The sequence below is a fragment of the Eschrichtius robustus genome, chromosome 16 (assembly GCF_028021215.1).
Source record: "Eschrichtius robustus isolate mEscRob2 chromosome 16, mEscRob2.pri, whole genome shotgun sequence".
Classification (NCBI taxonomy): Eukaryota; Metazoa; Chordata; class Mammalia; order Artiodactyla; family Eschrichtiidae; genus Eschrichtius; species Eschrichtius robustus.
This window is the reverse complement of record NC_090839.1, coordinates 88,242,762-88,270,245: the sequence shown is the minus strand read 5'-3', so window position 1 is coordinate 88,270,245 and position 27,484 is coordinate 88,242,762. Positions and strand designations below refer to the sequence as shown.

The following is a 27,484-nucleotide window of genomic DNA, read 5'->3' as shown; positions in this document are numbered from 1 at the left end:
GGGATGTACCCTAACTGCTCTTCTATCTGGAATTTGGATTATTTCAGTGCTTTCTTATTATAAATTACACTTTGATGGACATCCTTGTATTTATCTTTTTTCACCACTCTATTTCCTTTGGATATACACCTATATATATAGGTGGAAGGGTGTGCTTATTTAAAAGCTTTTAGCTATAAATTGCAGGTCATCTTCTAGAAAGATTTCTTTCATTCTATTCTGACCAGAATGAGTTTGTTTTTTTTTTCTCCATTCTGGTGGTGGTGGAAAAGTGGTGAGAACCAGATAATGCATACCAATATTTTTAATGGTTGTGAAGTGTGCCATTGTATTGATGTTTGTAATTTATTTAACCAGTTATATTGCCTGTTTTGGGTATTATAATTAGTGTTGCAATTAATAACTTTTTAAGCTAAATCTTTTTGCTCATTCTTTTCTTAAAAATTAATTAATTAATTAATTTTTGGCTGTGTTGGGTCTTCGTTGCTGAGCGAGGGCTTTTCTCTAGTTGCCGTGAGCGGGGGCTACTCTTCGTTGCGGTGCGCGGGCTTCTCATTGTGGTGGCTTCTCCTGTTGCGGAGCACAGCCTCTAGACACGCCGGCTTCAGTAGTTGTGGCGCACGGGCTTAGTTGTTCTGCGGCATGTGGGATCTTCCCAGACCAGGGCTCGAACCCGTGTCCCCTGCATTGGCAGGCGGATTCTTACCCACTGCGCCACCAGGGAAGTCCCATCAAATAAAATTCTTTTTAAAAAAATATTTATTTATTTTTCGGTGCGTTGGGTCTTCGTTGCTGTGCGCGGGCTTTCTCTAGTTGCCGCGAGCGGGGGCCACTCCTCGCTGTGGTGCACGGGCTTTTCATTGCAGTGGCCTCTCTTGTTGTGGAGCACGGGCTTCAGTAGTTGTGGCACATGGGCTCAGTAGTTGTGGCTTGCGGGCTCTAGAGCGCAGGCTCAGTAGTTGTGGCACACAGGCTTAGATGCTCCACAGCATGTGGGATCCTCCCAGACCAGGGCTCGAACCCGTGTCACCTGCATTGGCAGGCAGACTGTCAACCACTGTGCCACCAGGGAAGTTCAAATGAAATTCTTAAACAATACCATTTTTGCACATCGAACTGGGGTTGAGTCCCCAAATCTGAAAGGCTTTTCTTTTTATTTTTGGCCGAGCCACGTTGCTTGCGGGATTTTAGTTTCCCAACCAGGGATGGAATTTAGGCCAGGGCAGTGAAAGCGCCAAGTCCTAACCACTGGACCGCCAGGGAACTCCCCCAAACGCTTTTTATTCCAGCTATGTTATCTGATCTGCGATCTAAGAATCAACTTCCAACAACATTGTGTCAGCGACCAAGTCTTCAGAGACATCGCCAGAGGGCAAAGAGGATTTTTGCAGCCAATGGCTTCAAACCACCGTTGGTCCATTGTGGCCATGGGATCACTTGGAAAAGCCTGTCTCAGGTTTGTGAAAGTCGTCTCAAAACCAGCGGAATTTTTATTAGGCTGATTCACTCTGGAATCTAGTTGGCATTTCCCGTTTTGCTGTGGCCTAACGGTTCACCAAAATATGTTCAGTTCTCCTTGAGACGAGTCTTGCAGATGCTTTTGATTTTTTAAAATAAATAAATGACAAATGAACAGTCACCGCTGTATCCGCAAAAAGTAAACATTTGGATCAGCGTCCCTGCAGACATCCGATTCTTACACTAGCACCCGAGTCTTGGCGTGAGACGTGAGAGCGCTGACTCGTCTGGTGTTCAGGTCTCGAGGATAGTGGGGCTGAACCGCGGGGAGCAAAGGCCGGGGTCGACCCCACGTGGGGGCTACCCAATTCCTTCCGCAACGCCGCTCGCAGAACAGCCCACCACGCGCCAGCACCTGGGGTGCGCCGGCGCGGGACCAACCCCCCTCCTCGAAGGGGAAGGGGAGGGGGCGGGGCCTGCGCCAGGGCCCTCCCCCTCAAGCCCCCGGAGGGCGGGCAGATCTTCCTCCTTCCGAGAGGCTACTTCCGGATCCGGTGGCGGCTGCTGGGAGTGTATAGGGAGGCGGCGCTTGGGTGGCGGGAGGGCTGCCTTGCAGCCCGCGCTCGGCCGGCGATGCTGGGGGGTATCTTGGGGGCCCGGGAGCGCGAGGCGGAGGGCGACGCGGCAGGGGCTGTGCCTGCGCCGCCTGCCATCGACTTCCCGGCCGAGGGCTCGGACCCCAAGTATGATGGTGAGGGACCCGGAATGCGGCGGCGGCGGCGGCCCTCCCCGCCCCCGTCCACCTTCATTCCCGGGGCTGGCAGGTAGCTGCGAGGTTCGGCCCAGGACCTGGACAAGTTCGTCTGGATCCGGGCTTGAACCGGGACCCAGCGGTGCCGTATGGGGGCGGCGGGCGGGCCGTCTGGGTTAGGTGAACTCGTGTTGAAACAGGTGTCTGCAGCCCGGTCGATCGTTTACATTTCTGTTCCTTGGTTTCCTCTGCGGACTCGGGGCTGCGGACGTGCTTGGCTGTTTTCCAGCTCCTGAGCCCCGGGGTGTTGTCGGGCGATGAGCCTGAGCTTTGTAAACTACTGGAATGGAACTCTGCAGACCCTATGCGCTGAACAGTTTGGGTTAAGAGTTTTAATTTGTAGCTTCTCTCGTCTTTTGCTTCACTAATCGCGTAAAGACTTCTCATAGTGAGGCAGTATGGACATCATCCTCTTCGGTTAAAAAAAAAAACGCCCGAGTTTTCTTGAGGCTTTTGGTTTCTAGGAGATAGGGCTAAGTCGGCAAAGTCAGTCAAGTTATTCATAAAGCGAGACGTACTTACAGCATTGAGTCTAACCAGTTCAGAGTATCTAATGTTTTAATGAAAGTGCAATCGGCTCTTTAGCTGCAACCAGTTGTTTTGGCAAAAAAAAAAATATTTTTTTAAATTGAACATGAGCGTGATTTGGAGAACTTTTCCAAACTTGCAGTTGGTGTCAGAAGGGAGGGAGGTTTCATGTGGACAGTCTACCCTGTAACATTTGTAGTTGGCTAAGCCCTTGCAGACATCAACATAAGAATTGAGAGTGAGCATTACAGCATATAATTATGAGCAGAACTAAGATTAAATAGGGGCCAAAATGGAGAGAGTCTGGTATGTAACGTCTGCTCAGTTTAGATATTGGACAACTAAAAATAGGGGAGTGGGGAAAGCATGTATTTAAAAAGTTTGGTCTCCGCAGTAAATATATTGATGATGGTAGTATAGGTATCGATATTCTGTAACCCAGTAGCAACAAATATCCCAAGTTCTCAGAATGTGGTCTTTTTTTTTTTTTCTTAGTGGATGAACACTTTAAAAAAATTGAATTATAGTTAATTTACAATGTTGTGTTAGTTTCAGGTGTATAGCAAAGTGGTTCAGTTATGCATATATATTCTTTTTCAGTTTCTTTTCTATTATAGGTTATTACAAGATATTGAGTATAGTTCCCTGTGCTATACAGTAGGTCCTTGTTGTTTACCTATTTTATATATAGTAGTGTGTATGGACTTTTAATTAATTTATTTTTTGGGTGCGTCGGGTCTTAGTTGCGGCATGCGGGATCTTTTCGTTGCGACACGCGGGCTTCTCTCTAGTTGTGGCGTGTGGGTTTTTTCTCTTCTAGTTGTAGCACGCAGGCTCCAGGGTTCAGTGGGCTCTAGTTGAGGCGCGCGGGCTTAGTTACCCTGCGGCACGTGGGATCTTAGTTCCCTGTCCAAGGATCGAACCCACGTCCCTTGCATTGTAAGGTGGATTCTTTACCACTGGACCACCAGGGAAGTCCCTGTATGGCCATTTTTAAAATAAAATTGTGCCATAAAAAATGAATACATCGATTCAAGGAGGTTTTTACTATGTGGTAGTTCGAATAGAATGATTACAGAGAATACACGTTGAGTTGAAGCATGAAACAAATATTAACATGTTGTAGGGATTTAAAGGTGCAAGCCGAGTTGAAAAGGTCTTAATTTATTCCTTAAATTCTTTGATTTTCATCCTTATTACTACCTACAATTCTTGATCTTAAAGAGAAACAAAAACAGACTGTGAGGGCGATTTAAGTAGACCCTTAGCACAGGACAGTTGTAAGATAACTACTCTTTAATGGACAAACTGATTTTTTCCACATGTGTCATATTATAGCAGCTCAATGATGCGTAAAGCATTATGTCATAGAAGTCCCAGCTGTAAACAGGCAAGTCTGTCTGTTCTGTAACATTGTGATAAGGTTTTCTGCAAACCGAAGATTATTCTTGAAGGGAGTGATCGTCGATAAGCTTCTAAAAATTTCCTCCTCCTTTGGTTACTAATAATGCTGCCGCATTTACGTATTGCCTTTTCTTCCAAAGAAGCCCAGAATGTCCAGACATACTTTATCTTTTTATATGAAAAGTTAGGTCTGTGAGAAATGTAATTTCATTTCTAGACTTCAAACAATAGGTAGACGATTTCTCGACGGTCGTCTGTATTGATGTGAGGAGGTCACTCTGCCCGCCAATGGTAGCATCAGAAAAGTTGCAACCTAGATGTAAGTAACACCTGTGTTCTTTAGCACCTCAGCCTGCAGGGAGTCTCCATCAGCCTTTGATCAGAGTTTCCGCATGTTTTTTTTTTCCTGTGGAACAGCACGGCGTTAGAAGGAGGGCCGACAGTAAGCCCATTGTCAGACTCATTCATTTTCCTTCTTTCATCTGACACAAATGTTTTCACCTCAGATTAATTCTACAGGTTCTTTAATTTAATAATGGACCATTTGGATCATACTTTCCTCAGGAGGTTGAATCAGGTCATCCCTTCCCTGTTTGTCTTACTCCCCTCCTTCTTGGCAGAATTCTAGAACTCTAATGCACATCGGGTTTAGATACCATTTCCTACTCTTTAATAGGAGAACTTGACCTCACCTTTCCTTTTAGCCACTTAACCTCTTCCTTCCTTGACCAGAACTATGAAATGGGGAGCTTTCAGCCTCAGCCTTCATTTCCTTTCAGTTTTACTCCTTCCTGCATTTGGGTGTCTGTCCATTGGTCTTTTTTAAAGTTGTCATTTTCTTGATTTATTAGGTTCAGTTGACTCCACTGAGCAACCATTCTTTTTTGTTTTTTATTAAAAAGTAGAATTTTCTCATTGTAGAAAATAGGAGAGTATAAAAATAGGAAAGTGTAGAAGCAGAAAACCCTCCTAAAAAAATCTCACCGCTGTTGACAATTCAGTACTTAAAATTTTTTTTCACATTACAGAGTATGTTAAAAATGTAGAAAAGCATGAAGAAGAAAATTAGAAAAACCATAATCTCATCGCCCAGAGATTACTGTTTGTAATTTAAATATACAAACATTACATTTTGGCTTAGCTAGAGACAATTTTTGGGGTGAATTTTGCATTTAAAACTGTCAAAGAAAGGTATTCTGAATGGATTCAAGATTTCTGTCTGATTTCGTCGTCCAGATAAGATAAAAATTTAGAGAAATCATGTGCAAAATTTAAAGGCATAAAGGAAGAAGAGGGGAAAGTGTATTTATTCACATCTCTGAGGAGAACTCACTGCTAATAATTTGGTGTATTCATTTGCAAATACTTCGTGAGAGTTGCTGTATGCCAGGTAGATGCCTAGATATGAAGGATCAAACAGGCAGACTATAAAATAGCTGCTCACTGTAATTTCACTCTTTTTGTAGCCTCTGTCATTGAAAACACAGGGGGCAGAGATTTCTGTCTGTTTTGATGTTTCCATTCTTTTTTTGTGTGTGTACATTTATATAGATATAAAATAAATATATTTTAAAATCGTGATCGTAAAAATTTTATGTTGCTTTTTACTTTTTATTTTTATTTTTTGGCCATGCCTTGCAGCTTGCGAGATCTTAGTTCCCCGACCAGGTGTTGAACTCAGGCCCCAGTAGTGAAAGCTCAGAGTCCTAACCACTGGACCACCAGGGAATTTCCTTATGTTGCTTTTTATTTATTTATTTATTTTTTAAAATTTATTTATTTATTTATTTATTTTTGGCTGTGTTGGGTCTTCGTTTCTGTGCGAGGGCTTTCTCTAGTTGCGGCAAGCGGGGGCCACTCTTCATCGCGGTGCGCGGGCCTCTCCTGTTGCGGAGCACAGGCTCCAGACGCGCAGGCTCAGTAGTTGTGGCTCACGGGCCTAGTTGTTCCGCGGCATGTGGGATCTTCCCAGACCAGGGCTTGAACCCATGTCCCCTGCATTAGCAGGCAGATTCTCAACCACTGCGCCACCAGGGAAGCCCTTATGTTGCTTTTTAAATGTGAACTTTTATTAACATTTTCTTGTGACAAATTAGCCTTTAAGAATGTTATTTTAAGACCATCACATTCTGTACTATCATTTATTTAGTCTTCGCTGTATTGGTGGAAAACAGATTTATCTTTTTTTTTACCATTAGAAATAATGATGGGTTTGACGTGTATACACAAATCTTTGTTAATATCTGATTATTTCTTTAGAATAGAGCCACAGAAGTAGGATTTGTTGGGTCAAAGAAAAGTATTAAAAAAAGTTTTGATATGTTTTGCTAAAATGATAACCAGAAAGGTTGCATTGGTTTGTATGAAACTATCTCCCTCACCTTCATTAGTGTTACTGTTTATGGCCTGCTTCTTTGACTTGATACAGGATTATTTACGATTATCTTTCTATACACCATCATTTATAACAACTACATAGTATTCTATTATATGTGTATAACTTGTTTAACAAATTTTTAATACTTTGAGTGTTATCCAGAACACCTTGTACATATATATTTGTTGTGCTTTGTTTAATTATTTCCTTGGTTTATGTTTCCAAAAGTAAAGTTTTGCACACGTGAAATTCTACAGTGTATTGTCAAAGGTTGCAAACACCCCCTTGTGTTTGAAAGTATCTAGTTTTCTGTGCCCTTAACAATACCAAGGATTCCAGGCTTTAAATAGTTACCAGTCTGATGGCAAACTCTTGTACTGTGGTTATTTTAATATGTATGTCATTACTTACTAGTTTTGTTAAGACTATTTGAATTTTAATTGTGCTTCATCTTCTTACTAGCTTGTAAGAGTGCTATATAAATTTTATTCCCTTTTTCTTGTCATGTACAGTAAAGGTATCTGTACTGTATCTGATTTTGTGATTCATATTTAACTTTAAGATGTCTTTACATAGAGAAGTTTTTACATGGCCACATTTTCCATTCTTTTTCTTTCTCATATTCAGGCAATAAGTATTCATTTAAAATGAATAGCACATCTCCATTCATGCAGGTCTTTTTTGGGCCACCTACAGGTCGGAGAGGTGAATTGGTGAATGAAGTCTCGATTTCAAAACCTCTCTTCCAGGACCTTTAGTAGTTGATAGAGAAGCGTGGAATAAAATGTTTGGAATGGGGCTGATTTTAGAAGGTGTAGGATACCTGGGCCCTGTTTCCACAGGGCATTTCCAGCTGAATGGGTCAGCAGCTCCTGAGCGTTTGAAATTCCTCATCTTTCCTCCAACAGCCCCTCTCACCAGTTTTCACTCTCGTTAACCTCTCCTTCCTCTCATTCCTAGTGTTTTAAATCCTGACCAGTCCATTTCTTTCTTGGTATCTCTGGGACCTGTCCTTTCCTCCACGTTTCTGTCACTTACCTGCTTTATAGGCTCACCCTGACTTCTTGTTGACTCTTTTTTTTTAAAATTTATTTATTTTATTTTATTTTTTAAGTTCATTTTTGGCTGTGTTGGGTCTTCATTGCTGCGCGCGGGCTTTCTCTAGTTGCGGCGAGCGGGGGCTACTCTAAGTTGCGGTGCGCGGGCTTCTCATTGCTGTGGCTTCTCTTGTTGCGGAGCATGGGCTCTAGGTGTGTGGGCTTCAGTAGTTGTGGCGCGTGGGCTCAGTAGTGTGGCTCATGGGCTCCAGAGCGCAGGCTCAGTAGTTGTGGCGCACGGGCTTAGTTGCTCCGTGGCATGTGGGATCTTCCCGGACCAGGGATCGAACTTGTTGCCATTGGCAGGCAGATTCTTAACCACTGTGCCACCAGGGAAACCCCTTGTTGACTCTTGCATGTCTCCTTCCAGGCTGCCTATCACGTGTCCAGAACGGTTTCCTCAAACATGTTTCCTGCATTGTGTTTTCGGCCTGTTAAATAACGTATTAAACAGTGCGTGAGAACTTAACGACTGTCAGCTTTAAGTGCCAACTCAGCTGTCCGCTTGGTCTTGTTCAGTGGAAAGAGGATGGGCTTGGGAGTCAGTCTGATCTGCCTGCTAACTTGTTCCTTAACCTCTCAATGAGATCAGTGTCTGCATCTGTAAAATGGGGATGGTAACATAGGGCGTTTCGGGAGGATTCGATGAGATTGTGCATATAAAACACCTGGTCCATAGTGTGTAGCTCAGAGTAAAGATTCCGTTCTTCCTCCCTTTCCCTTTCTTTGCTGCCAAACTTCTTTCTCTCTGCTTCTCGAAGGAAGGAAGCCGTCCTGTTCCTGCTTGCTTGCTTGCTTGTTTGCTGGAATATTTATTTGTTTCTACCTTTGTACACATCATCCCTAACCAGAGCTTCCTCCCTTCCCGAACTGGCATCTCTCTGCGAGTCCTTCCAGACTTCCAGAATTCAACTCAAAACTCAATTCCAGAATGTCTGTCTTGATTAACCCCACTCACCTTAACTACTGTTTTGCTTTTTATTTCCTTAAATTTAAATAGTGTGTTTTCCTAATTAGAATATGCTGTTTTGTCATTATGAGATATGTTTACCATTTCTTAACATTTTTTTCCTTTTTTAATTTGCAGAATCTGATGTTCCCGCAGAACTCCAGGTGCTGAAAGGACCCCTACAGCAGCCGACCTTCCCTTTTGCAGTTGCAAACCAGCTGTTGCTGGTTTCTCTGCTGGAACACTTGAGCCATGTGCACGAACCAAACCCGCTTCGTTCAAGACAGGTGTTTAAATGTTAGTAAGAATAAATTAACCTTGCTAAATAAAACTTGTAAAATTACTCTGTTGTTTAACGCTGTCAGTCTGAGAAGCAGCTGGTATATAAAAATTTGAAATAAGCCTTAGTAGTACATTTGTAAATTTATTTTATGTTTTCCTTGGGGTAATTCCTTATGAATATCATCCCTGGGGACCCTGCAAAAAGATTAATCACCACAAAATTGTATGTATTTAAATAAATAAAAGGTAGTTCTTTTTGATTTATAAGTGATAATTCATACAATTTTCGAAGATCTCTTACGGTTTATTTGGTGACCAGGTACATGAAAATCCCAGGTATTGATTCAGAACTCGTTTTTGCCCAGAGCCCTGGAACGGTTGTGTTTTGTGTCGTTGAAGGAAACTGTTTTCCTCTACACATTGAATACTTCCGACACCAAATGTGTGGGGCTTTCCTCCCACACGGACCAGTTCTCCTGACACCAGCTGGGTGTCTTACAATTCACTTCCGACACTATCTCCCTGGAGTTGGTGTCAGATCTGGCAGGTTAAGGGCTCAGTCCTACAAGACTGTCCTTATTTCAGATGCCAGTTGAAAGTAGGAGGTCCCTAGGTTCTCAGGTTACCCACACTTTTGTCTGACTTGGCTCCAAATTGGGGGTTCCCAGTGCCCCTCCTCAGATTTGATAATTTGCTATAACAGCTCGCAGTACTCAGGCAGACACTTTTTTTAAAAAATTAATTAATTAATTAATTAATTTATTTTGGCTGTGTTGGGTCTTCGTTGCTGCGCGTGGGCTTTCTCTAGTTGTGGAGAGCCGGGGCTACTCTTCATTGCGGTGTGCGGGCTTCTCATTGTGGTGGCTTCTCTTGTTGTGGAGCACAGGCTCTAGGCGCGTGGGCTTCAGTAGTTGTGGCTCACGGGCTCAGTAGTTGTGGCTCACGGGCTCTAGAGCGCAGGCTCAGTAGCTGTGGTGCATGGGCTTAGTTGCTCCGCGGCATGTGGGACCTTCCTGGACCAGGGCTCGAACCCGTGTCCCCTGCATTGGCAGGCGGATTCTCAACCACTGCGCCACCAGGGAAGCCCGAGACACTTACTTATGCTTACCAGTTTATTATAATAAAGGATATGATAAAGGATACAGAGGCACACAGGGTGAGGTCCTGAGGGTCCAGAGTGCTCTACCTTCTGTCCCCACAGAGTTTGGGTTCCCCACCCTCCTGGCAAGTGGATGTGTTCACCCACCCTGTACTTTAGGGATTTTTTATTGAGGCTTCATCACATTGGTGTGCTTGATTATTAACTCAGTCTCCAGCCCTTCTCCCCTCCCTGGAAGACGGGGGTGTGAAGTGGAAAGCTCTAAGCTTCTAATCAAGGCTTGGTCTTTCTGGGGACCAGCCCCCATCCTGAAGTGACCTAGGGGCTCCAGCCACCAGTCATCTCATTAGCATACGAAAAGACTCATCACTGGAGACTCCAAGGCTCTGAGAAGCTCTTGTGTCAGGAACTGAGGTCGGAGACCAAATATTAAGACAAAAGATCGTCCTAATACCCCTATCACTCAGAAGATTATAAGAGTTTTATAACTGTGGAGCTGTGTGTCAGGAGCCCGAGACAAAGATCAAAATAATCAGCAGCAGCCGACCCAGTGTTGAAAATGTTTATTCCTGCCATAGGTTACTTGTCTGAGGAGCAAGCACAGAAATGAGTAGAATTACAGATTATGGCATTTCTGGTTCAGCTTCAGAGGTGGAACTCTTGAGTAGCCCACACCACAGATTCTAAGTGTCTTTTCTACCAAAAGTCTTCCCAAGTCTTGTTTGGTGTTAGAAAGCCTTAAACTTACAGATACTTCTATGTGATCTTAGAGGAACATAATGTTTTTAGTTAAAGGTAATTATCATTTTGATAAGCTTCATGGGACATAAGAAATGGTAAAAAATTTATTTGTCCAGTATACACTTATTTTCTTGAATATGTGTTGGGGGGGTTGGGTCGCACAAAAGGGGGTGTTCTGTAGGTTCCAAACCCGGGGATTATTTTCTGGTATAGAGACGCAGATGATAATGCTTTTAATATAGTACTCTTGGTCCTGATTAAAGCAAAGCTGTGAATCTTGCTGGTTTTAAGATGTTTTAAAATTCCTTATATACAGCCTTTTTAAAGCCCGAACTTTAAGACAAAGTTGGTTATTTTTTAAAGAGAAATGAGACAGTGTTAATATCATTATTACCTTTTACTTACTATTTCCCTCTTCTGACTATGAATTTCGGTTTCCTTTCTTCCTTCATGTCATGGTGTTCAAAATAAAGGATATTTAAGTAAATGTTTTTGATGTGGTTTAGTTAGTTGACAATCTAAATGGAGAGTTTTTCACATAGAATTTTCTCTGTAGTACCTGTATTCCTTGAATGAGTAAAAACCAAGCACTTCTGTAGAAACTTCTTTTTCTGAGCAGCCTGGCCTTGTGACTTGAGACTTGACCTCCCCCCTGGTATCTGGTCTGTACACGCATCTCAGATGTGCTCTTTGTATGTTGCTTAAGGATATTCCATAATTGAAAACAACAATTCATATTCACTTTTGTTGTCAGTTCTAATCATTTGTTTCCATTCCTGCCTTTTAAATTTTTATTTATTTATATATTCTACCCCTCCCCCTCCTTTTTTTTTTTTCCTTTCTTGCCTTTTTTAAAAACAGAGCTTAGTACTTTACTGACTGACCAAGCACAGTAAACAAATGACTGTAGAATGTAGAGTGTCAGATAAGAAATAACAGATGAGCCCCCGATCAACGAGTGTAACCAATCATTCCATCTCTTCAGAGAATCAGTCCCCAAGCTGTAATGTGTGCGTCAACATAACTTTTTTCTTATAGAGGCTATTATTATGACTTTATTTTCTGTGTGTTCTTGAAAATTGCCATCTCATCGATGGCCTTTCTAATAATTGTTTTCCATATTTTTTTATAGTACTTTGTCAGACCTTTATCAAAATGGGGCTGCTGTCATCCTTCACGTGTAGTGATGAGTTTAGCTCCTTGAGGCTACATCACAACAGAGCTATTACGCACTTAATGAGGTCAGCTAAGGAGAGAGTTCGTCAGGTAAGCACTAAGAAATGTACATGGAGTGTGATAAAAACATTCTCGTTTCAAGACAACTGTATTTTAAAGCATTCTGAAATCCTGATTATAACATAGGTTTAATGTTAACTTCCATTTGTTTATTCAACAGATGTTTATCGAATGGCTGCTATGTGTTAGGCTGTCTTGTAGGAGCTGGGGTTCAGGCAGTGAGCAAAATAAAAGTCCCTGCCCTGGGGCGGGGGTGGTGGTGGGATGAATTGGGAGATTGGGATTGACATATATACACTAATATGTATAAAATAGATGACTAATAAGAACCTGCTGTATTAAAAAAAAAAAAGTCCCTGCCCTCAGGGAGCTTATGTTCTGACAAGCGGGCAGTAAACAATAGAAAAAGAAAAATACGTGGGGTGTTAGGTGGTGGTAAGTGTTAAGGAGAAACATAAAGCAGTGAAGGGCATTAGAAAATGTTGGGAGGGGCCGTGTAGCGTGGCAGGTAGGACCTCGCTGAGACAGGAGCAAAGAGCTGAGGTTGAGGAATGAATCACGCGGAGGGAAAGCATTCCAGGCAGAGGAGCAGCTGTGTGTTGGCATGTTTGTGAGGCTGACAGGCAGCCAGTGGTGGAGGTTGGAGTAAGCAAGGGGGCATATGGGAGAGGCGGGGCCGAGGGGCAGATGGAGATGGACCGTTTTAATGTCTTTGGTTTTCACTCAGTAAAATGAGAAGTGCTGCAGGGTTCTGAGCACGGGAGTGACATAACCTGACTTTAACGGGTTCTCCCCAGCTGCTGTGTTGAGAATACATAGAGGAGGGGACTGAGGGCAGAAGCAGGGAGACACGTGCAGTCATACAGGCACAAGGTGCTGGGGGCTTGGAACGGTGACACGGGAGCAGTGGTCAGTTTCTGCTTTTATGTGAAAGGGAAGCTGGCGTTGTTTGCCGGTGGCAACTCCTTGGTAAATCTCAGCTTTGTCCTTGGATGGCAAGAATATAGCTTTTTCACGGGTGATCTTTTAGTTAAGAGAAAAATGTCTTCAATTGCAAACTCTTAAGTAATATTGAAAAAGCCATTGGGTGGGTGTGGTTTTTTTTTTTAATATTAGTTTGAGCATTTATACTGATCTAACATTGAATTTTAATAGATTCCTTATTCCATGAAATTTTCAAAATGCTTTTTAAAAATAACTTTTTGATTTTAGGGTCCTTGTGAGGATAATACTCATATCCAGAAGATCAGGTATGTGTTGAATACTTTCTTGACTATGCAAGGAGTAAACTGATCCAAAAGAAATCAGGATTAAGAATTAATCCTGAATTAATCAGAAATTAGTAGTGGGGTTAAAAATAACGTAGTTAGGGTAGTTTATGAAAACTAAAAACATTGTAAGATTAAAAACTTTTTAAGATTTGCTAAAAACTTTGTAAGATTTCTCATTCTCTCTTTGACCACCCTTCCCCCACAATTCCACGTGGATTCCATAAGCCCCACTCTTAATTCAGAGCACTGACATCCAGTCTCTGTCAGGGGAACACCACTGAATTTCGGCTGTATGTAGGAAATGCTCGTTTAAAATCTGTAACTGGTCTGAATCATTCAGAAATTTAAGTAAACTTATCACTGAGCTTAGCTACTTAACTCCTGCCTGTTAGTCATCCTTAGGATTCCTGTTAAAACAATAATAATAAATCATAATATTAACTTAATAATTATTAAAACAATAATTTCTAATTGGAATACTAATTACTGGTAAAATACTTAAAATTAATGATCCCCTTGCTATCTCTATTACGCTATTGATTTGCTAATTATCAAATGTTTTCTTCATAGAGAATGAAAACTTTCATTTTAGCTCATCCTTTCCAAATTATCACAGTTTAGTGATAAACGAGGTTTGCCAGGTTAGTAATACAGTGAACATGATCTGTCTTAGAACATTTCGGTTCTCTCATGTTTGGGGATTGATTGATTGATTGTGTTTAACTTTCAGATCAAGGGAAGTAGGCTTTGAAGCACAAACTTCACGTTACTTGAATGAATTTGAAGAGCTTGCCATCTTAGGAAAAGGTGGATATGGAAGAGTATACAAGGTGGTTTTCCACATATTTGTTTTGACCCCCTACTCTAAACAATGTATTTGCAGAAGTTGTTTTCATTATTATTATTTAAAGTGCTCAAAGGAAAATTCCTAGAAATCATGTATGTTTACTTTTAATTTAGATTTGTCATTTACAGGAATGTGGGCAGGTTTTAATTTTTTCCTAACCACGTTGGTGATTTAGGTGGATTCTGGAAACTTTGAGTTTTTGTTCTTTAGTTAATTTTTATTAAAAAATGTATTAGTTGAAAAAGTTTTGCTGCTGTGTTTTGCACATAGCCTTTTTGCTAACATTCCCATTCTTCAGACCTAGAGATTCCAGGAGTTGGACTGTCAGTACAGTTGGAAAAACTATTAGTCTAGTTGACTGCGGCTGACTTCCCTGAACACATAGTAAAGAGGATGCATAAAGCGTGGAATCCAAACCACTGGACCGCCAGGGAATTCCCCAGGACGTGTGTCTTTAGCTTAATTTTATCTCTTTGGCTAGTTTGGATTATCTAAGGTCAGGTTAAAAGAACTTTCTTTATTCAGTTGGATTTAATGGTACAATATACTTTGTCTTTTCCTCTACTTTTAGGTCAGGAATAAATTAGATGGTCAGTACTACGCAATTAAAAAAATCCTGATTAAGGGTGCAACTAAAACAGATTGCATGAAGGTATGATTTAAAACATTTACTTATTTTGAATAATTGAGTATGTAGGTCCTTTTGAAAGAGTTTGTGCGTGTTTGTGTGTATTTGGGAAATACTTGGTGGTACGGATTGCAGTTTGCTAGGAATGGGTTACCGTAAAATAAACATCAAGATTAAATTTTTATTTGACTTAAATTTTTTATAGGCACTTTAGGTTGACCACATTTCAGGGTCATTGCTGGGGAAATTAATTTTTTAAGTAAACTATTCATATACAATATATAACAAGCTTTTTATGAAAAACACAGGCGCTCAATTCAGGTCCAGGTCTTCTCCCTGACATACTGTGTGGTCCCAGGCAAACGACCTAGTCCTCTAAGCCACTTCTGTCTCCTGCCCTTGAAATAGTGGTGACAAGAATGGTTTTATTTACCTTGGAGGTCTGGACTAACTTGTAGGAATGAAATGAGGGAATGATTATATATGAGCCATGAAAAGTGTAAAGTGCTATATGCATGTAAGTTATTTAGTTGCTATAACAACTGCATTTGTCTCTCACAAAAGTATTCCCATTATTTTAACACAGTCTAGATTCCTCGTACAGAGGGAACAAGTATTATTTAATACCATGAACATTTAACAAATTTGTAAGTGAAAGCCAGCTCTAAGTATGTTTCTTCTTCAGGTACTACGGGAAGTTAAGGTGCTGGCGGGTCTTCAGCATCCTAATATTGTCGGCTATCACACTGCCTGGATAGAACATGTTCACATGGCCCAAAGGCAAGGTGAGCGGTTTCAGATGAAACAGTTGAAGGGTTGGTAAATTTCGGCCCGTGGGTGACACCAGGCCTACGTCTGTTTTTGTGCACCCCACAAGCTGAGAATTTTTTTTTTTTAAAGAGTTAAATCAAAGGAAGAATTATTTTGTAAAGATTATATGAAATTCAAATTTCAGTGTCAGTAAAGTTTATTAGAACACAGGCTCGCTCGCGTGTGTTATCTTTGGCTGCTTTTGCAGTACGAAAGCAGAGTTGAGTAGTGGCAGCAGAGTCCCCTAGGGCCCACAGAACCTGAAATATTTACTGTCAGGTCCTGTACGGAAGGTTCGATGAGCCCTCGCATCATTGAACAGCTCTGTTTTTGTCTTTTCTAAAATCTTCCAGTCATTTGAATAAGCTTGGTGTATTTGCATTTTGCCAGAAGGTCGTGACATTTTTAACTTGTTGTCTCATTTGGTCTTACTTATGTATTTTAGCTCTGCCTTTGACTATAAATTAGAAAACTGGGCTGCTTGAAGATTTCCTTTTGTTTCTGTTCAGCAGATAGAATTTCTATTCAGTTGCCGTCTCTGGAAGTGATCTCTGACCAGGAGGACCCCAGGTACGTGGGCTGCCGTGTCCTTTCACGCCCTGGACGTTACCTCCAGTCACCTGCCTTGGGTCGCCTTTGCCTTTTACAACTAGGAGCTCAGGAGTGTTTTAGACTTTCTTTTTGCTTATTTTCATTACAAAATGTTAAGTTATTTTCTTCCTCCTCTCAGGTATTTCCTGTCAGTGTTTTTAAGTAAATGCTGCTGCTAGACAGATTGGCTGTCTCTTTTGTCAGGAGTTTACCAGTCAGGTTCATACAGGCTTGAAGGAACAGTTGAGGTACTCTGGATCTTTTTTTACGTTGCTTTTTATCGTTACTGGTTTTTTTTGGCCTCCAGAGATCAGTGTGATGTTAAAAGTGATGAAAGTAACAGCTCATTCATTATCTTCGCCGAATTCACCCCAGAAGAAGAAAAATCCTTGGGAGAATCTGGCGTTGAAAATCAGAATAATAGATTGGTGAACTGCAGCGCCAGTGTAGTCACAAGAGATGCCGGTGGATTTGCACCGTCCCTTGAGCCCCAAGAAAAAGGTGTGGCTGACGGGTCTTCCAGATCGACTGTTGGGCGTCGGCTGCCAGTTCGGCATAATTCAGACCTGGAAGAGAACTTCGCATCCACTGAGGAATCTTCTGAAGAAAACTTCAACTTGCTGGGGCAGACGGAGGTAGATGACTCTCCCAGAACCTGCCCATTTGCTGTTTCCCTGTAATAGCGGTGTGGAGGGCTGTGATTGGATACGGCCGGCCCTCCTCCTCAGCTGGCTTCCCCTGGCTCCTCCTCCCTGTCTCTGCTCTCGTGCTCCCTCCTGACACGTGGCCCTAGGATTTGGTCTTCCCTCCTTCTCTTAGTTAACTCCTCCTGGTCCTTTTCTGACCTCCCTGACGGGGGCATTTCCCAGGTACACCCTGGAGCAGGAAGCATCACACACGCTCTATTTCTGTGGTTGTTTAGCATCATGCTATCAAAATATATTTATGCAGAAAGATTTTCTGTATTTTGGAACATGACTTTAGGAGACAAGTCCTAGGCAGATCACCAGGTCAGCTTTCAGTGTCCTAATTGCAGTAATTAGGATTACACTGATGTGCTGGTACTCTCACCCTTACTGAGCGTTAGTATTTAAACTTGAACGTTAACAGGGTCTGCGCATAACCTGTCGTGTTGGGATCACAAAACTGTATATACCATCTGTACACTCACACGTAGAATTAATTCTGGCTGTCCAGGAATATGAGGTTCTGTATTTTTATGAAACACAAAAAACTTTGAGTAAGTTCCCTGAATATAAAGGAGTTGAGTATTAGGGACTTTTCATCAGAATCATTTCACTGCTCTGTAATACATTTGGAAAATTTTCCTGAATGGGCTACAGTGAGCTTAATTTTTGCTTACTTTTTTCTCGGACAAATTATTAGTTATGTGAAGCCAGATAAAGTGTGTGTACACTCTGGGGTATCCATAGAGTAGTAGAATACCATACAGCCAGCCTGATGCTTTATCTTCAGCTTTAAAAACTGTTTATCTCGAGAGCAGACTAAACAGTTTCGGGCCCACGGACTCTGTCACGTTCAAGAGCTTCTTCCATTTAATACCTGCCTAACCCCAGCCGGGCCTGCCTCTGCCCACTTGGGTCATGACGCGTTGTGTTAAGTATTGCTTTATTCCTCTGTCTCCTTCACTAGACTTCGGGCTTCTCGGGCAGGCTTGTGTCTGTAGTCTCTGCCCACAGCACGTAGCCTGGTGCTTGGCCTAGGGTAGGCAAGGGAGCATTTGTCCGCTAAATCGTGCAGATGGGAGCCAGCGGTGTGTCGCCCCCTAGGTGCAGTACCACCTGATGCTGCACATCCAGATGCAGCTGTGTGAGCTCTCGCTGTGGGACTGGATCACGGAGAGGAACCAGCAGGGCCGCGAGAGCATGGATGAATCCGCGTGTAAGTACCACGTGGGTGTTCGAGGGCTGGGCTGGGAACTACAGACAGACCTGCCGCCTTCTGCCTCCACGTGCTTTGGATCAGGGGAAAAATCACATTTTTAAAATATAAGTAGGTATTTGGAAGTTAATATTTTCTGTTATAGATACATAGTTTGTTGATATTTAAGAGTACTATGCTGGAATTTAGTATAATGATTTCAGGTAGAAAAGGTCTTTTAAACATTTTTTAAGGGAAAATTTAAATATTTGTTTTATTTTTTTAACCTGAAAATGTGATACTTTGGGACTTCCCTGGCGGTCCAGTGGTTAAGACTCTGCCCTTCCAGTGCAGGGGGCATGGGTTCGATCCCTAGTTGGGGAACTAAGATCCTGCATGCTGTGCGGTGTGGCCAAGAAAAAAAGAAAAGACTGAAAATGCGATACTTCTATAAAAAGAAACCTTTAAAGAAACCCTTATAGAAGGGCATGTGGTCAAAAGTTTGTCTCCTTCAAGATCCATATCCCCCCCCGCTCCCCTGCAGTTATACAATAGCCTCTAGAAGTACTCTGTTAGGTTAATATTTGTAGAATATTATAACACTGGTTCTCAACTTAACACTGCATGTTGAAATCACCTGGGGAACCTTTACAAAGATGTTGTCAATAAAAAAGGAATAACTTTACAGTGGAAGAAACGTGACAGACACCCCCTCAGCAAGTAATCAAGGTCAGCATCAACAGTGATAACTCATGTTGATAGTATGTGCCCTTGATAAGAGGCTATGAGAAGGGCACGGTATCTCTGTGATTTTCCTCCCCAAAACCCATAACCCCAGTCTAATCATGAGAAAAACAGACAAATCCCAACTGAGGGACATTCTACAAAACACCTGACCAGTACTTCTGAAAACCGTCAAGGTCATCATAAACAGGAAAAGTCTGAGAAGCTGTCACAGACCAGAGGACCCTCAAGAGGCATGACAGCTCAATGTAATGTGGTATCCTGGATGGAATCCTGGAACAGAGAAAGGACATTAGGTAAACACTAGGGACGTCTGAATAGCCTGTGGACTTGTATCAGGATCGGTGCATTGTGACATGTACCAGACTGATGTAAGGTGTTGGTGACAGGGAAACTGGGTGTGGGGTAAGTGGGAACTGTCTTCTCAGGTTTTCTGTAAATCTAAGACTGTTTTTAAAAATGAAATCTTTTTAGAAAAAGGGTGTTGTCTGGGACCACACCAGTAATTTTTATACAATTGGTCTTGGATAGGGCTTGGCCTTTGTTATTTTTTTGCGAAAGTTCTCTTGTTGATTCTAATGTGTGGCCACAGTTGAAATTCACTGCGGTAGATGGTCAAAATAGGGAATGCGAGTGATCTGATTTTAAGTAAAGGCTCAACCAAATATCGATCATTAATCATTTGCTGTTCACTCCTAGTGACACTATAACCCTTTATTTGGCCTAAAACACAGGTCAGTTGGCCTACTCAGAATCTTAGACTAGCTTCCCATGGAGACGGAGACATAACGTCTCTCTCCAGCAGCTCCTCAGTGCCCCTCGGTTTACCATGAAATTAGAACATGCCAGACTTTCTTCAGTCCAGTCATGGTAAGCGGTGCGTGGGGTATTTTTAGGGCCCAGTAAAACTGGATCCTTGGCCTGCTGCATGCGCATTATAGTGCTATGCGCCCATCTTTGTGGAAAGAGAACGGTTCATTCCAGCCCCGTGTGCAGTTGATCTTGAAGCTTACGTTTGGAAAGTGAGTCTTTAATGAAGCGTGGGCTGAGAACTCTAATCTATACCATCCAGTACGATAAACCCGTCAGAACAGTGAAGGCAAGAGATGGATCATACTGCTAGCAGGATGTATATTTTTCTTTTAAAAAATGTTTTAAATTAAAAAGTTTTATCTTTGTAGCATTCCAGCCCTGTGTGTCCAGCTTTACATCAATCACATTTTTTTTTTTTTTTAAACGGTTTAGAGAGTGACTGTGGGAGCAAGGGTAGGGATGGAAGTTATTTTATTTATTTATTTTTGCTGTGTTGGGTCTTCGTTTCTGTGCGAGGGCCCTCTCCAGCTGCGGCGAGCGGGGGCCACTCTTCATCGCGGTGCGCGGGCCTCTCACCATCGCGGCCTCTCTTGTTGCGGAGCACAGGCTCCAGACGCGCAGGCTCAGTAGTTGTGGCTCACGGGCCCAGCCGCTCCGCGGCATGTGGGATCCTCCCAGACCAGGGCTCGAACCCATGTCCTCTGCATTGGCAGGCAGATTCTCAACCACTGCGCCACCTGGGAAGCCCCCAATCACATTTTCTAGGCGAATCATTCCCAACACTCCCGTGAGCGGCACACCTGGGTTTGAGTCATGGCTCTGGTACTCACCAGCTATAGGAGGTTTTGGGTACGTCAGTTAACAGTTCTCAGTCTCTATCCTCACCTGTAAGATGTGGGTCATCCCCATTTTACGGGGTCGTTGTGAGGATTAAAGCAGTGCCTGCAAAGGATGCAGCACTGAGTGGAAACTGCGATCACTGGAGCAGGTCTGTGTATGACTACTGAATCCTCCAGCAGTTGCCTACCGTTTGGATGTGTTAGGTGAGTTAAAAGGAAAACCGAATTAAAGACAGACCAAAGCAAGGTAGTTATTCTGAATAGTTGGGAAAGTCAGAAAGGCCTTCTTGCATTTCTTCCCAGACAGGTTGGTCACTTCAGGGGCGGGGGGGGTCATACTAGAGGTACTTGTAGTGGAACCGTTGTTTTTATTTTAGTTTTTAAATGTTTGTTTACTTTTTGGCTGTGCCACGAGGCTTGCAGGATCTTAAGTTCCCCGACCAGGGACTTAACGCGGGCCCCGGCAGTGAAAGCGCAGGGTCCTAACTACTGGACCACCAGGGAATTCCCTGGAACCATTGTTTTTACACACACACACACACACACACACACACACACACAGAGTTTTCTGTCTTAAGTACTTGAGGTCCCTAAATTATATGCTAGACAGTGTAAAAGGAGGGTGTGGAATAGGTTTGAACTCTATAACAAAGTCGGCTCATTCAGGGAGAAGGGACCACGTGGTGCTCTCGTGCTCAAAGGTAAACAATAGGCTTATGATTTTATTTTATTTATTTATTTATTTATTTAATATATTTATTTATTTTTGGCTGCGTTGGGTCTTCGTTGCTGCATGGGGGCTTTCACTAGTTGCGGCCAGCTGGGGGCTACTCTTCGTTGAGGTGCACGGGCTTCTCGTTGCAGTGGCTTCTCTTGTTTCGGAGCACGGGCTCTAGGTGCTCGGACTTCGGTAGTTGTGGTTCGTGGGCTCTAGAGCGCAGGCTCAGTAGTTGTGGCGCACGGGCTTAGTTGCTCTGCAGCATGTGGGGTCTTCCCGGACCGGCGCTCGAACCCTTGTGCCCTGCATTGGGAGGTGGATTCTTAACCACTGTGCCACCAGGGAAGTCCCTGATTTAGTCTTACCAAACCTCTCCACCCTCTAAATTCCCACATTATGTTATGATATTAATAGATTAATTAATTCATTTACCTTTTCGCCCCTATACTTCATTTGTCCATCATTTTTGGAAAATGCGGCATTCCAAATCTTCCAGGCAATAGAAGCTCACCCCTTGGGCTAACATAATTTATCTTTTTTCTTATTCTGTTATTCGTAATAATGTGTTTAATCCACAGCGGGCCAGGACACCAGATTTATTAGCATTAAGCCCCAGATGTCAGGGGTTGAGGGGGACTGAAACGTAGTTTAATCTAGCCACCCGATGCCTGAGAATTGTTTACAAAGCAGTTAATACAGGGGCTCTGAGTGACATGAGAGGTCCTCTCTTCCTGGTGACAGGAAGTCCATCGACTCTTGGGAGCTAATTTGCAGTGGCTTCTTGGTTTGCTGATTTCTAGGTTTGAAACCATTGTGGAGTATTGACTGTGTTGACAATCTGAATGTTGTGTGGTGTCAGGTGTTAATGTACTTATAACTACGTTCATTACATTTTTTTTTTATAAAGTTATTTATTTTTGGTTGCGTTGGGTCTTCATTCCTGTGCACGGGTTTTTCTCTGGTTGTGGCGAGTGGGGGCTACTCTTCATTGCGGTGCGCGGGCTTCTCATTGCAGTGGCCTATCTAGTTGTGGAGCAGGGACTCTAGGCACACGGGCTTCAATAGTTGTGGCACGTGGGCTCAGTAGTTGTGGCTCGCGGGCTCTAGAGCGTAGGCTCAGTAGTTGTGGTGCATGGGCTTAGTTGCTCCGCGGCATGTGGGATCTTCCCGGACCAGGGCTCGAACCCGTGTCCCCTGCATTGGCAGGCAGATTCTGAACTACTGCGCCACCAGGGAAGTCCCCTCATTACATTTTGATGTTATGTAACAAGTGAAAAACTATTAGAGAAATAAAACTATTTTTTTTTTAACTTAAAGGTCCTTATGTTATGGCCAGTGTTGCAACAAAAATTTTTCAAGAATTGGTGGAAGGTGTATTTCACATACATAACATGGGAATTGTACACAGAGATCTAAAGGTAAGTGGGGAAGATTAAATCATTGACAGCTGCTTACAGGGATGACTTGGGTATTGGTTTACTGAATTAAATGAGATCATGTACCCTAGTTTATTTACCTCGGAGGTTATCATTACCTTTATATTGTATAAATCATTGTTCCATAGGTCTAGAATGTGAAAACTTTAGGTTGAATTTAAAAGGAGTAATCTTTGGGCATTCGAAAATTCTAGCTGTCTTCAGGTAGTAAGTGTGCTTTGAGTACTAATATAACTGATGATGCTAAATGTATTTCATGCTGACAAAAATACTCATTTCTGCCTTAGAGGTAAAATCTGTTTCTGTAATTATCCCTCTTAAAAGAAATTTAACATGGGAAATTTTTTTCTGCTGTTTTAAATATCTGTAATGACTATTCCAATTTTTATAAAAGAATATCAAGAAAGAGAGAAAATAGGGAATTCCCTGGCGGTCCAGTGGTTAGGACTCCATGCTTTCACTGCTGGGGGTGCGGGTTCAGTCGCTGGTTGGGGAACTAAGATCCCGCAAGCCGTGCGGCATGGCCAGAAAATAAAAAAAGAGAGAGCGAGAGAGAGAAAATATATTTACTACTTTGGCTGAGAGTTTTAATTTACTTACTTTGGGGGCAAAAATTAAATCATGCAAAATGCATTTAAAAGACTATTTAGGAAGAAAAAGTTAATGTGCAAATCATTTTATTTTTTGAAAAAGGTTTAAGAACCAGTAGTTTGTACATTTGGGATGTATAAGGTGATGGGTTAAGTATTTTCCGGGTACACGTCTAGCCAGAAAATGTGACGTGAGTTACTGAAGTTCTGTGGCTCTGTGCAACTTTGAGATCTTATTTCAGGAGGTGAGCTAAATCATAATAACCATATACAGAATTCCAGATCTTCCCTGGGAGAAGTCGCTTCAAGTGCTGTTTGTATTTCTCCCCATAAATATTTCTGACGTTTCTTTTACAGTTGTCCTCTAGGGATAAGGGTTTTTGAGATAACTTTATTGGGGTTTCCCTTAGGAGGTGGAATTCTGGGAGCATGATTCCTGCAGGTAGAATTCCTTGGTTATTGGTCAGTCTCAAAGGATAAGAGTGGTAAAGCAGCCTGGTGAGAAGTGCCGTGTCTCTTATATTGGAACCGCGCAGAAGGTACATATATATCGGAGATTCCCCATTTCTTGTTAATATGTTAACATTGGCTTCAAATTCGAGCAAGAGATTGATTATTGCCTCTCTGCCTCCAAAACACGCCTCGTGGATCGTGGCTTGACCTTCATGGTCCTGGGTATTTACCTGGGCTCCATGAACAAGCAGCAGGCGGGTGCAGCTCAGGCCCGCGGCCAACAGCCGGCCGGCCTTGCTTGACGCGGTGCACACCGCCAGCTTCAGGGCCGTGTTGCCCGTGGAGGAGACGGCGCAGTTGACGTTCGCCCCGTGGGCAGTGAGCGTTTCCATCATCTCCTTATTCAGCATATCTGCAGCCACGTGCAGGGGTGTCATGCTGGACTCGTTCATGGCGTTGACCTGGGCACCGTTCTGGGCCAGGATGGAGAGAACCGGGGAGGTGCCGTACGTGATGGCCAGATGGAGCGGGGAGCGCCAGTTGTCGGCCACTCGCGCATTCACCTGGGCCCCGTGTTCGCACAAAATGCGCAGACACAGGACTGCATCGTTCTGGATGTCCGTCAGCATCCTTTGGATTCTGTTCCCCGGCTTCGTCCACGTGGTAGAGGCGATGGGCCAGGGCAGGAGCATCAGGCGGAGCGTGGTGAGGCCTCTCGTGTCCCTGGAATAGGTACTGATGGCAGATTACACTCAATTCACAGCGGGAATGGCTCGACGCGGAGAGCTACTGCTTAAGAAGGCAACATTTATTTAAGATAATCCCCCGTGGGCTTCCCTGGTGGCACAGTGTTTGAGAGTCTGCCTGCCAATGCAGGGGACACGGGTTCGAGCCCTGGTCTGGGAAGATCCCACATGCCGCGGAGCAACAAAGCCCGTGAGCCACAACTACTGAGCCTGCACGTCTGGAGCCTGTGCTCCGCAACAAGAGAGGCCGCGACAGTGAGAGGCCAGCGCACTGCGATGAAGAGTGGCCCCCGCTCGCCGCAACTAGAGAAAGCCCGCGCACAGAAACGAAGACCCAACACAGCCAAAAATAAATAAATTAATTAATTAATTAAAAAAAAAGAAAAAAAAGGAATTAGATTTATATTAAAAAAAAAAGATGTGGTATATATATATATACACAATGGAATGTTATTCAGCCATTAAAAAAAAAAAAAAAAAAAAAGATAATCCCCCGTAATTACTCTAAAGAAGTGTTTGAGAATCTGCATTGCTGTTTAATTTCTTGGGGTATCCCAGCGTCTTGGGGGGACAGAGTGGTATGCATCCCAGCACGGAGGGGCCCAGCTTCCTGTCACAGCTCGTGTCAGCTGTGTTACTCCTGCTGGGACGGCGGCCTCTTCCAGGCTGCATCTCAGTTAGCTCTGTGTCCACAGCCCCTCAGGGCTGTGCTGAGATAGCAGCCAGTCAGTAGAATTGTGCAGACTCGAGTGTGATCCGGGATTCCCACAGAAGTGAGCCGTGAAGGGCCAGAACGCCCGCTAACTCAGTCCCTGGCGGCCCCGCACCTGCTCCTCTATCTGACCTTTTCACTCGCGTGTGTGGATGGCAGGGGCTGCAGCTGGAGTTTATCGTCAGTCCCTGCCCAGCACAGGCGGAGTGAGAGTTTGACAACTCGGCCCTCATCTCCTTTCCTGAAATCTCTCAGGATTGCCTCCAAAATTCCTTGATTGTGGCAGAGAAAAGGGAAGGTCTCTTATGAGCATCTGACCGCTCCACTGGGATTAGAAGATGACTTTCAGTTCACCTGTTGATTTAGTGTAAGCCCTGCACCAGGGGTGTGGGGAAACAGCAGAGTCGCCACGCTGCAGAGCTTACAGTCAGGTGTGGAAGCATTAATCCGAAAGAGCTAAGTAAACAGGCCAGTGGGCAAAGTTCTCGAGAGGTCTGCAGGCCCCATCCAGGGCGAGAAAGGGTGGGAAGGGTGTACTGAGGAATCCTCTGGGTCGTGGGGGGGAAGGTGATGGTCCAGTCCTGGGAGGACCTGCAGAGCTGGGGTGGGGCTCGGGGGCAGGGTGAGAGCACGACGGGGTGGGGGCGCCCTTCCGGAGCGTGGTAAGGATTTGGGGCTCGACTCTCTTTTATACCGTGTACTTCTCCCATTCATTCAGATGGTATTTATTGGGCACTTAGGAAGTGTCAGCATTGGTTTAGGTGGTGAAGATATATTGGGAAGCAAGATAAACTTCTTTCCAAGAAAATCCCTTGCCTATTTCCATTTTCTTATTTTTCATATCTAACTTAGGTTGTTAAACTCCCTAAGGGCTGTGACCAGGACTTAATTTGCCACAACACCATTGCTGAGCGCTTAATACTCACGATGCTTTAAGTGGGCTGACTGATTTGTGTTCCTGTATTATTTCCGGTTTTTCAGAGGATCTCATCTAGTCAGTAAGGAAATTGGTTTATTCCAAACGTGGTAACCTGTAGTCCATCACCCATGGAGAATGGATGAGTCCAGACATGACCGGGAAAGGAACACAGATCGTGTGTGTCCTCATTTAGAAACAGTCGCCTGTTGAGTTAACTTACCTTACTTCTGGGTCTGCACCGTGTTCTAACAAACAAAGCAAACTCTGTGCCTTGCGGTATTCCGCGGCCAGGTAGATGGGGATGATGGACTGCGTCTGCTTTGGGGGGAAAAAATACATTACAAGTAGCCCAATATAGTTAGAATAATTGTGTTAGCTTGCTATTTCAAAGGAAATAATTGTATTTAGCATCTCTTTGGTTCAGCATTTCTCTGTTATGTGCATTGAAATTCTCCTTTTGCCTGTTTTAAATTACCCCAAACCAGTCAATTTTATATTGATATTATAAAAATCTGTATTTTTCATAAATGCAGATTTACCAAGGCAGCAGATATGATTTACTTAAAGCTTCGAAAGTTGATTCTTGTGAAGAGCTCATTGTGTAAAATTAATGGTAATTGCTATCAAGTCCCTTAGGCCTTAAATTAACCCAGAGAGTCATTGACAAGTAGGTTTTGTTTTTTAAGGCTTTGCCAAAGTCATAGTATCAGTACTATAACCTGCACTTTTAGGGTTTCAAAGTTAATGCTGCTTGTATTCTGTCTATGATTAGCAGAGCTGTTTATGCGAGTTCTTTATACACACACACACACACACACACACACACACACACAGGCCTTTACAGCACGACTGCAAGATAAGGGCAGAGGGTGACTTTCTGAAAAAAATTTAAGTTATAAGGGTAATAATTACTGTATAAAAATTCAGAAAATGAAAAAGTATATGTAAAAAAGGGAGAAATAATTCCAGCACACAGACATAATCAGCATTGGCACGTTTGAGAGGATGAGATCAATGTTCTTCCAGCCACGCGAGCCCCAGTCTCTGCTCAGTCAGTGCCCCTGTGATCCCTGGCAGGAGTCGTCGCAGACTCAGCAGAACACGGCTTTGCGTGTGCAGGTGCTCGGCGTGGACCATCCAGCCTCGGGCACGGTGAGGGCAGCCAGGTGTAGTGAGTCCTCAGGAATCAGGTGGCGTTCCTTCTGAAGCATCACGTCTTTTTTCTAAAAGTGACCGAGACGAGGAAGAGGGTACCTGGCTCAGCAGTAATCTGTAGCCGGTGGAGCTGGCCAGAACGGTCATGGGCTCGTTGACGGGGTGGCTTCTGAGCAGAGCCCGGAGTGCGGTGCAGTCCTCCCTCAGGATGGCCTCGTAGAGCCTGGTGTGGAATGACACCGCCGCGCCCTCTTGCAGGGCCTGGGCCCCGTCAGCCACCAGCCCCCTGCTGCCTCTCTTGGTTATGCTTCCCATGAGTACAACTTCAAGAGGGGACTTAGGAATTCAG

At 43.5% G+C, this 27,484-nt stretch overlaps 2 protein-coding genes across 4 annotated transcripts in view; one reads left to right on the top strand and one right to left on the bottom strand.

The window, feature by feature from the left end:
* Positions 1 to 2,027: 2,027 nt before the first annotated feature.
* EIF2AK1 (eukaryotic translation initiation factor 2 alpha kinase 1) overlaps positions 2,028 to 27,484 on the top strand; it is a 31,107-nt gene continuing 5,650 nt past the window's right edge. Inside the window, exons 1-11 of one of the 3 annotated variants that reach the window (XM_068523995.1) lie at positions 2,028 to 2,209; positions 8,763 to 8,921; positions 11,879 to 12,012; positions 13,195 to 13,232; positions 13,984 to 14,083; positions 14,672 to 14,752; positions 15,414 to 15,513; positions 16,051 to 16,108; positions 16,437 to 16,764; positions 17,920 to 18,031; positions 22,442 to 22,542. In XM_068523995.1, the coding sequence (XP_068380096.1) occupies positions 2,092 to 2,209; positions 8,763 to 8,921; positions 11,879 to 12,012; positions 13,195 to 13,232; positions 13,984 to 14,083; positions 14,672 to 14,752; positions 15,414 to 15,513; positions 16,051 to 16,108; positions 16,437 to 16,764; positions 17,920 to 18,031; positions 22,442 to 22,542 (1,329 nt within the window). In that variant the 5' untranslated portion in view covers positions 2,028 to 2,091. Of the gene's footprint in view, positions 2,283 to 8,762; positions 8,922 to 11,878; positions 12,013 to 13,194; positions 13,233 to 13,983; positions 14,084 to 14,671; positions 14,753 to 15,413; positions 15,514 to 16,047; positions 16,109 to 16,436; positions 16,765 to 17,919; positions 18,032 to 22,441; positions 22,543 to 27,484 lie in introns of all 3 variants that reach the window. The other 2 variants (XM_068523994.1, XM_068523996.1) reach the window with 2 other exon arrangements.
* On the bottom strand, positions 23,287 to 27,450 carry ANKRD61 (ankyrin repeat domain 61). The gene is made up of 3 exons (XM_068524169.1): positions 27,235 to 27,450; positions 26,201 to 26,298; positions 23,287 to 24,326 (listed from the first exon to the last, which is right to left on the bottom strand). The coding sequence occupies exons 1-3, from the start codon at positions 27,448 to 27,450 to the stop codon at positions 23,384 to 23,386; spliced, it is 1,257 nt and encodes a 418-aa protein (XP_068380270.1). The 3' UTR covers positions 23,287 to 23,383.

What these genes read in the sequence shown, in the direction of transcription:
- ANKRD61 (XM_068524169.1), bottom strand. Translation starts at nt 27,450, where the DNA reads ATGGGAAGCATAACCAAGAGAGGCAGCAGGGGGCTGGTGGCTGACGGG. An exon ending in ACAGATTACTGCTGAGCCAG is followed by an intron (nt 26,299 to 27,234) that starts GTACCCTCTTCC and finishes TTCCCCCCAAAG; the next exon opens with CAGACGCAGTCCATCATCCC. An exon ending in GGTGCAGACCCAGAAGTAAG is followed by an intron (nt 24,327 to 26,200) that starts GTAAGTTAACTC and finishes TACCTATTCCAG; the next exon opens with GGACACGAGAGGCCTCACCA.